General features: G+C 36.6%; 1 protein-coding gene across 2 annotated transcripts in view; it reads right to left on the bottom strand.

Moving 5' to 3' along the window:
- The window catches only part of tmem243b (transmembrane protein 243, mitochondrial b), a 10,237-nt gene extending 539 nt beyond the window's left edge, over positions 1 to 9,698 (bottom strand). The window contains exons 1-5 of one of the 2 annotated variants that reach the window (XM_078242718.1): positions 9,548 to 9,698; positions 4,036 to 4,326; positions 3,569 to 3,619; positions 2,401 to 2,505; positions 1 to 763 (exon numbers count right to left, since the gene is read on the bottom strand). The exon at positions 1 to 763 is cut by the window's left edge and continues 539 nt beyond it. In XM_078242718.1, coding sequence (XP_078098844.1) covers positions 644 to 763; positions 2,401 to 2,505; positions 3,569 to 3,619; positions 4,036 to 4,113 — 354 coding nt within the window. In that variant the 5' untranslated portion in view covers positions 4,114 to 4,326; positions 9,548 to 9,698 and the 3' untranslated portion in view covers positions 1 to 643. The remainder of the gene's footprint in view (positions 764 to 2,400; positions 2,506 to 3,568; positions 3,620 to 4,035; positions 4,327 to 9,547) is intronic. The other variant, XM_078242719.1, reaches the window with a different exon arrangement.
- Between the last annotated feature and the right edge of the window lie 760 nt (positions 9,699 to 10,458).

Raw genomic sequence — 10,458 nt, 5'->3', positions numbered from 1 at the left:
AGCCTGCAGTGGCACGTCTTCATCGGTCCAGTTTATGTGATTTTATCATTTCTGACCCTGAACGCACCATTAAACTAAAAAGGAAGGGAAGTGTTGCTTGACATGAGATGCAGTTTGTGTCTTGATTATGCGGCATGATTAAGAGGTTTTTCTGACAGTTTAAAGATATAAATACAGTTAATCAGCAACTTGAGGGCAAAGAAAAACATGTAAAATCTAACATTAAACAGACGAGATGGGACCGACAGTAACAGGATAAAAGGGCAGATTTTTCCTTTAACTGTTGCATCATCATACCAAACCCAATGCTTGTTATTGTGAACAGGATACGAGTGTAAACACACCTGTTTCATCCTCCAGCAGTGTGTCTCCAGGCAGATTTATGGCCTCTAGCAGCACATCATGATTTCTACACTGTGACCTTGGGTATGTTTGTGCAGTGCATTAGGTTTCAGCACCAACAAATCTTGACAGTTTTCATCCCACTGGAACCATTACGCTTCACTGGTTTTGGTCCAAGAAACCTTCAGTTTGCTGCCGGTCAGGCAGGAAATTAATTCAAGTTAGTGTGTGTGAGTCTGTCTCGCAATTTAGTCCTTCCATGTGTGAAGGCCATGTCTTCCCTTCTTCCTCCTCCTCGTCTTTACCTGACATCGTGGAAGTAGAGGTTGGCACATAGACACAGCAGCAAGATGGATGCCAGCATGTAGTAGATCAGATTCCTGAATTTGGGCTCCAGATCGCCCTGCCGGTACCAGAATATCTGACAGGGAGAAACATTAATAAAAAGGTCCTTGTTATTGCACAAATTTCACACATAAAAAATAAATAAATGAATATTTATAATGTTGTTTGACTTAAACTGATCTCACTGACAATTTGACATTATATTCATTTGTTCATTATAGTTTTACAAGAAACATTCAGAGGTGGGGAACACTCAGAATTATTGTTTTCATTGTTCTATTATTTTTAAAGCTATAGAGCGTAGTTTTTGTCTCCCCCATGAGGAATTTTAAGTAATAACTTATGTCGTTGCATCCACATGATACAAGCATTCCGTGATCGCGCATCCCCCAACCCCTCCTCCATGCAGTTGCTAGTAGCCAAGGAGGACACGGAGGATTAAAAAAACATGATGGACTCTTTAGAAGAGGTCATTATCTTCACTTGAGTTTATGCACGCGAAAGTTGCCGGAAGACACAATCTTCTGAACACAGCCATACTGACAAATACAGAGAGAGTTGTGTGGAGCTGATAGTCTTAATTAGCTTTGTAGCAACTCATTTGGCAACGGCTTGAATGTAACAGACGTTCATTAATATCAAAAAGTTACGCACTAAAGCTTTAAGATTAATCAATTAATAATTTTGTCTTAACATGTCTAAAAACAGTGAAAGAGATGTCTTCAGATTGCTTGTTTTGTCCAATCAACAGCCAAAAATCCCAAAACTTTCCGATTGAATGATTTAGAAATAGAAAAAAAAAATCTGAAATCCTTTATTGTTATTGTATCAAATACAACACAATTACTGATCAGTGCAATACAAGACACAGGAAGAACATCACAAAGACAAATACAACTTAAGCAAACAACAGCCGAAAAAAATAGTTTCAAAACATAAAGGTAAGATTAATAAATCCAATGTGATTTGCACTGGAATAAGAGTTTGTATGGCCCAATAATAAATGTAAACATTACACGGTATGGATGTCATTTTTTGCCCTAGCATAAAGGAATAATTAGAAGTGTAAATAAATGAGCATTTCACTGTTGTGGAGGATTATTGCGCTAGATTAAAAAAGTGTACATAAATAAAAGTAACAATTTAAAACCGTGAAACAATATAAAAACAGTTACAAGCAGCAAATCTTTGGATTTTGAGATTCTGAAAAGTTTTCCTAACTTTTGAATGACAAACGATTAATCAACTTCAATTGGCTAATGACTGATTAATCGACTAATTGTTTCAGCCCTAGTTGCAACACTGACTCCCTCAAAGCAATTTTTAAAAAACTGTGAAACTACAGAAAGTTCTCTAAAAACATTTTCAGAATTCAATATTTACATGGATTTTCTTTTCTTTAAATATTTAAAATCTAAGGCCTTTATTCACAAATCGTTTTCTTACAGCAACAGAAAACATAGACCTACTGTGTAGCTTTAAAGTGAGGTGTTCTCTAATACACCTCAGATTTCTAAGACCTTTCAATAAACAGCAGAAAATACAAAAAGGATGTAAAAACCTGGCAATGTAACTTATATAATAAAAAGGTCTGATAATAAGGAACTGATGATATAAAGCCTGTGCTGTTTCTCCTACTTTCTAAGTTATTATAATTGCTATGATTTCTACTGAAGATAATGAGCCTTAAAGATGAAAAAACATTGTATTTACCAGCACTAAAGCGGATCCACATGCTAACAGGATGCACACGGCAAAGAAGACATTAAGCGGTCGTGGAGGCAATGAGGGGAACACAAAAGAACTGATAACAGTCACCTGGAAGACAAAACAGGACAAACGTTAAAGACTCTTAAACATGAAGAAATTGATTTCCTCAAAAAGGTTTTGAATAATCTTGATCTTGGGTTTTCCAGAGCTGCTAAATCTATCTCGCACCTCGAGATCTGGACAGTCGCATAGATCTATGACATTGCTGGCTTCATGTATCTGTCATGCCATGTCTGGAACTTTTACAAAAATGTAACTTGGTCCAACTTAAGTCAGATTGCCGTCACGTAAACGTGATTCAGGTGGATGTCAAACTGCGACCACCCTTTTCCTCTTCGGTTAGTAGCCAAAGTTAGATATCCAGATTTGTTATAGACAAGGAAAGTGATTCTCATCATGACAAATTGCTCAAGTGTAGGTCTCGTGGCGCCACAGTTAAGCCTTTTTAAGACCCTTTAATGCTAAAACTGAAACTATAAAGAGTTGAATAAGAAAGTAAAACTGAAAATTGATTATTGAAGGGCCCTTGATGTGTTCAGTGAAGCAAATATGTAACACGATAACCCCTAACTAAACTAAACCCCAACTAATCAGCTATCAGATCAATTATAACCATTCTAGACTTAAAAAGGAACACTACACACCCTGTCTAATGGCAATAGTGGAAATCAAAAGCTAAAACACATTCCAAGTAAAAGCACATGAATGTCTCTACATAACATGCATTTTCAAAATGATGGCGCACTTCAGAAATACTTACAATACAGAAATACCTCTTTGTACTTATTGGTGATCTTGTGTGATTGAATACGATAGCTATGATCCCTGACAGATCAAATTAAGACTAATTTACTACAGTCATTAGGAGCAGATAAAAATGGAAGAAAGTGCTTAAAGAAAAAAAACATCTTGTGACATAATGACAACATGTTGCTGCCTCAGCTTAATTTTCTGCTTCTGAATTCACAAAATGATTTACTTTGGTGTCACATCTACATTCGTAGAGGAGGATTTCAATTATTTCCATTTGAATATTGCACTTCATAAACATCATGATTACTACATCACTACATACAGTACACCAGCAACGCTGCAGAAGATTTATACTCACTAAAACAACCAGAGACGTGAATCCCCCCACTGCCAGGTTGATGATTCGATCCTGCGAGAGAGACAGTTTATACAAATTAAAACATTTAATGTCTGCCATCTTTGTACTCTACAAGACACTTTTGTTGTCTGTGTATCTAAAGCCTGATGTATCTTATTCCTTAGAACTACATTATTGTCCAAAAACTGCGCACTACCAGGTGAGCTACCCAGGCGCCCTATAATGTGTATTTTCAATGTATTTTTTAATTGTTTTTTTATTCTAACTCTTCCACACAAGTGCCTGGATTTGGATTTTAAACCCTACTCATGGATGTAAGCGCAGTTGTTCTCCTTCAGAGAGCAGCAGGGTTTGTATGGGACACCAGTAGTGTCCTGCTACCATTTTTCCTGTCTTCATATTAAAACACTTTTTTTCACATTTTGTTGTAAAATAGTGAAATGTAAAAGTATTAAAAGTTTACAAACCCGTGCGGAGGTCTCCCCAAACAGAGGTCTGTTGTCCATGCCGCTGGTGCCGTACGTCCTGGTGTTGAAGTCATCCATGGCCGGCTCGGTAGGCACCAACACTCCGCACCGACCACTCGCCTCTCAGCAGCGCCGCCTCCTGGAGACACCGGGCCAATGCTGCATGCTAGCTAGCTAGCTAGCTTCCAGCTGCCTCCCTCTGCACAGAGTCAGGGAAGCCGTTAGCGTCAACAGACTGAAAGGGACATTATGGTGGAGGACTCTGATGGTCAGGTAGGTTAGATTCTTTACCTGTGAAATACAAAAATCACAACCGGATATGATTACAAAGGGGGAATTTCACAATCAGACAGAAACTCCCTCACAAAAGCATCAGGGTTCCCTGTAACATCCTGCCTTGATGGTAAAACCATAAAAAAAAATCCTGTGTTAACCTTATTTCAAAATTTTAGTAGGTCTAGAGCAATAAAGAGTCCGATTACAACATGGCTACAAGGAAGTTAAGTTTACGAGTTTCCTACTTTCTGTTTTATGTTATGTGCCTTGTTGTACTGTTTTTTCAAATGTACAAAAACTCAATAAATACATGTTTAAAAAAAAAAATGTATCTTCCACATTTATTCCACATAAAATCTCCTAAATCTTGTGGCCGGGTTGGCTCAGTGGGTAGAGCAGGCGCACATATATAGAGGTTTACTCCTCGATGCAGCGGCTGCCGGTTCGACTCCGACCTGCGGCCCTTTGCTGCATGTCATTCCCCCTCTCTCTCCCCCCTTTCATGTCTTCATCTGTCCTATGAAAAATAAAAGGTCTAAAAATGGCCAAAAAAAATCTCCTAAATCTGACAACAATGTTATTTTTGTTTAAAGCTTTAGTGCGTAACTTTTGATATTAATGAACGTCTGTTACATTCAAGCCATTGCCAAATGAGTTGCTACAAAGCTAATTAAGACTATCAGCTCCACACAACTCTCTCTGGATTTCTCAGTATGGCTGTGTTCAGAAGATTATGTCGTCCGGTGACTTTCCCGCACAGAAGCTAGAGTGAAGATAATGACCTCTTCTGAAGAGTCTATCATGTTTTTTTATCCTCAGTATCCTCCTTGGCTACTAGCAACTGCGTGGAGGAGGGGTGGGGGTGGTGCGCGATCACAGAAGGCTTGTATCATGCGACTTTGAGTTCGTGAAAAGCGCTATATAAATTCAATTTATTATTATTATTATTATTATTATTATGTGTACGCGCCGACAGTGTTGTTGTCATTACTTATAATTCCTCATGGGGGACACAGAAACTACGCACTATAGCTTTAAGTTTAGATTGTTTTTTATTTTATTTTTGTTAATTATTTTAAGTATAAGAAGTTTTCATTGTTAATGTTTACCTTTACAAAACATGATTTAACTTCTGCAATAACTACTGCTATTTTAAAATGCTTATTTATATTAAAGCTAAAACAATCAGTCAATTCATTGATTAGTTGAATAACAGAGATTTTATCCTCAACAATTCTGCTAATCGATTACTCGTTAAGGTCATTTAAAGCAAAAATGCCAAACATTTGCCGTTTCCTGCTTCTCAAAATGGGAAGATTTTCTGCTTTTCTCTGTTTTGTATCATCATTCATTGAATATCTTCGTGTTTCGGACTGTTGATCGGACAAAACGAGACATTTGGAGACGTCACCTTGCATCCTGGGAAAATGAGATGGCCTTTTTAAAATAAATTATATATATATATATATATATATATATATCTATTTTAGGACATTTGATAGACAAAAAAAATGTATGTAAAAATCATCACTAGTTTAACTAATAATTGTTAGTTGCTGCCCTAAATGTTATTATTTTGTGTGCACTCTGGCAATAGCCTAGCAGTCAATTTTAATATATTAGGACACCAAGTTATTGTGTTTTTATGAATAAACAGTTTCTCTAACAGAAAACGGTGGTTTGCTTTCTGTGGAGGTCAAACGCTGCCGATTAAAACACAAAAAGAAAAAGGTTTTTTATTGTAACTCATTTGGTTTCACTTCCTCTATTTTCAGGTGTGACAACCACAAGTCAGTTCTATCTTTCAAAAAAAAAAAAAGCGATGATGATGATAGCGGTTTAAAAGAGGAACCTGAAATCACAACAAAGTTCAACTTTATTTTGATTCAGCTACAATGTAAAAGTCTATTTTTCCCTCTAACAGACTGTTTAATCTAAAAACGGAACCTGTAATTTCCAAACAGAAAGTGTGCTTTTATTCAGCAACTATTTTGATAATGGATTCATCATTTAAGTCATTTTTGAGCCAAACCTCATACCCCATTCTCTGATTCCAACTTCTCACATGGGAGGATTTGCTGCTTTGCTATTTTATAAGATTGTAAACTGAATAGCTCTGTGTTTTAATTGAGCTCTGGGTATTTTTCAGATTTCTTCGAACAAACGATTCAATTGAATAATTAAGAAAATAATCTGAAAATCAATTGATGATGATTATTATCGTTAGGCTAGTTGCTGAAATTAGAAATGTTATGTTAATCTCTGTGTTGTTGATGTATTAACCCTACTGCTCCAGAACAGATAAGAAGTGGACGTTGTGGAGAGATTGTTCCTCAATTTCAATGAACTTTGAAACTCTACTTAAAATCATGTGTAGTTTCCCTGATAGGATAGAGACCTTATATTAAACAATAGATAATGTATTTAAAAAGAGAACTGTCCTTTATTGCCTGATGTAGGATCGATAACTGTAAATAGAAATATGGATATTTTTTACCCGAACAACATACAGAGAGCATGGAAAAGTACTTTTTTTCTGATTTTTGCCTTCAGTCTTCCTCTCATGCTTCGAAAAACCCTTATCAACCTCCACTAATAATGAAGTTTTTTTCTGCCATGTGTTGAAGAGGCCCAGGAGATTACAGCACTGAGTAACTTGAGTTTGAGAGCTCTGATCTAATGCGATACATGTGTAAAACAAGCTGTGAAATACATTCTGCTTTTGTATATTCAAATTTTTGATATTCACAAACTTCCCTGGAGAAATTTCAAGTGTCTTTGTTTGATTTTAACTCTCAAACATCCATCATATTCTAGAAATAACACAACCAGACAGCCGATTATTAGCTCAGAACAGCAGAGGCAGGGCAAAGTTACGGCTCAGCGCGCGGTTACAAACCAACGCGCCATCCTGTTTCAGTTTGCACAGCTGGTGGCATCAGCTCATGTTCAGACACAACTAAACTAAATTCTCCTAATCTGATTATTTTCATGAGGATTATGAAATACATATCAACTGCCGAGGCAAGTTCACAGGAGATGGGGATGACAACACTTCTAGAAAGGTTACAATATACTTCTTTAACATTAGTTTCACACCACGTCTTCAGGGAGCATTAAATAACTATTTTCACAAAAACAACAGCTGCGGTTGCGGTTCTTTCTGGGTCAGAAGGCAGCAGGAAAGGAAATAAAACCCTCGCAGAGCTTTCTCAGCAGAAAACACACAGTGGAGAACAAGAGCTTCATTTTAAACTAGCATAAAACCAGCCTAAAGCTACATTCCTCCAGAGCCTTGTGATTCACTAGGCTGCTTAGAAAGAGACCCTACGACTTAACTCAGTTTAGAAGAAACATTTTTGTTTCACGTGTGAGCCGACCGTACAAACCAGAGAGTAACGGCACCTCCTAAAAACCTTGATAATGTATATGTCATTTACCAACAAGTAAGTGTAGCATATACAAAGGTATATTCATTCAAGCAGGTACGCTTTATATTGGTCTTATGTTATTATATAGGACCAAAACAATCTGAAAACGTCAGAATCTGTTGCTAAAGAAATCAACTAATTCAGACTTTGATTATCAATTATTTGTGGGAAATAATTGATTCATCATTTAGTCTATGACTGTCTAAAAGTGACAAATGCCTATTACAAGTCCTGAGAAATGTTTTGTTGCAACAAGAGTCCAAAACTCAAATATATTCAATTTACTATCATATAAGACATGCACCAAGTATTCAAAATTTAGAAGCTAAAACCAGTGATTTAAAACAAATGCGTTCTAATCGATTAATCAACTAACTGTTTCAGCTCTATAACTAATTCTGGCAAACTAATACAAAAATAAAACCAGATGAGAGTTTTGTTGTTGAAAATAAGACCTACTAAAGAACACTAAGATAATTTAATGACTTTTTCGGATATTTGGAGAGATTTCAAAACATGTTAAGGAACTGCAAACACCCTGGTTTAATATGTATTTCAACCACTTATTAAATAAATGTCAACATACAGAATAGGTTCAATCCCATAGTTCCCCCACCTGGGTGCAACGACAGTCGATACTGAACAATGTAATAAATTAGAGGCAAAAATAAAGAGTGTTAAGGGCAAATGTCGATGAGTAAATCAACTTTAAGCTTCAGAGATCCCTTGCTCTAAAAGGAAGTGAAGCATGTTTAACTTAAGACACTACAGGTGAATAGGAAAAATATTTGCACTAGTTGATTACTTCCACAGTATTTTTTGTTCTTTTTTATGCACAAATCAGAAAAATACTGTCATCAGCCATAAAAAAAAAAAACTATTTTTGCCACGTTTTTAGGTATACAATATTGCATAAATCAGGGTATGAAGGACATATACAAACCCCTCTGTGAAAACCTTCAGAATATAGATAGGAATTAAACTGCAAAGTTTGGTATGTGTAAGTGCTACTGAAGTGGAGATTTCTGGCTCAGAGTATAAGCAAAACTTATACTGAGAAAAAAAGGCCTTTAAAGATAAATTCACACATGTTGTAAGACACTACAGGTGAATAGGGTTAAACATTTGAACTAACAGATATCGTGAAACTTCCCCAGTTAATGGCTTACATTAAGATAAGTTTTCTTAAATGTTAATATATAATGCCTAATTTGCATTATCATTATTAAGCCCAACTTTTGGTGAATTTAGGAGAAATCTACAGGCGCAAATAGACAAAGTGTAGCAAAATAAACATAAATGTGTATGTTGGATTTCTTTGTTTTTCACTAGATCAGATCTGCAGCAAATCACCTGAATGTCAACAACAAACGACTGAGACAACCACACACCATTTCTGTGACAGCTACCAATTACTAACGTTATATTGATTACTTATAGCTTACATTGCTAGCAAAAGCTAAGCAAATACCTTCAACTTTAACCCAAACAGCTTTAGCCGATTACAGTTATAGCCAGAGGGTAAACGCAACCTAACCATATGTTTCCGTAAGTGGAGAACAAGCCGTAAACACCCATTATATTGTGTTATTATTACTTCAAACCAGGTATAAATGATGACTATAAACGCTACCTTTACTACGGTTAGCTAACTTGAGCTTTAACGTTACAAGGCCAACTCTAACGCAGGTTGCTAACGAAGCTAAGCTAACCATCCAGAACTGTAGATTAGAATCAATACATTTAAGAGCTAGTGAAAAAGCTGATAAGCGAATGTTTCTATTTGACTTTGCTAGCCCACTTGCCTTACAACCTCCGTGCTGACTCCAGTGGAAACATAACTTCAGAAAAGCCGAGCAATAGGGTCGAGAAATTAAAGGGAATAAACCCGGTAGCTTCAGTTCAAGCTGTTAAAGGCGAGTTCATTACTGTTGAGCCGACATGGCTTGTATGGCAGGTTCACTGACGCACACCATGACGCACACGCAGCTCGCCAAACTTCATTCAAAAATCAAGCCATTTAACAGTGGATGCTAATTTTTAATGACTCACTAAAGACCATCCGTTTTATTGTAATACTAGATTGTATTTAACCAGATAAGAATATTACCATCCACCATTACCAATTATCCAAAAAAAATTACTCACATGCCCTGCTGTCTCGGGGGCTATCTGGTGCAGCAGGGTGCAGTCACATCAGTTTGTGTATTTCTCTGTGCAGCACCACGGGGTCAACTTTCTTTCTAATTACAAGTTAATAAAGCATAAATCCCTCATTCTCCAAGCAGCTAAATCAGCGATATGTCCTTGATCTGGTGGGGGGGACAACAACTCCGATCTGAGAGCCAATTCGTAATCTCACCCCTCATGTTACCATCACATGAGGAGAGTGTGACAGGCCCAGTGTTTAATCCTAATCACAGCAAAAGAAAACTTCAGTCACATTTTCAAACAGGTCATGTTACAGTGAAAGGGCATGACATCTCTCCTCATTAAACCATGTAGCTTAATATAGAAAGTTGCAATGATGTTACTGAAACTAAATTATTACTGAAATTGATCTCATTCAAAAATGGTTCAGAGCTACTAGAACACTACACACAATTTAAGACCAGGCATACATGACTTATTTGCAACTGCAACTACAGAAGGAATATAATGTATAAAAAGAAATCTCATTTACAGGGGCAAAATTATATGTCAACTTTGCTGTTTG

This window comes from Sander vitreus, chromosome 23 (genome assembly GCF_031162955.1).
Source record: "Sander vitreus isolate 19-12246 chromosome 23, sanVit1, whole genome shotgun sequence".
Lineage (NCBI taxonomy): Eukaryota > Metazoa > Chordata > Actinopteri > Perciformes > Percidae > Sander > Sander vitreus.
The sequence above is the reverse complement of the archived record's forward strand: the minus strand, read 5'-3'. Positions and strand labels throughout refer to the sequence as shown.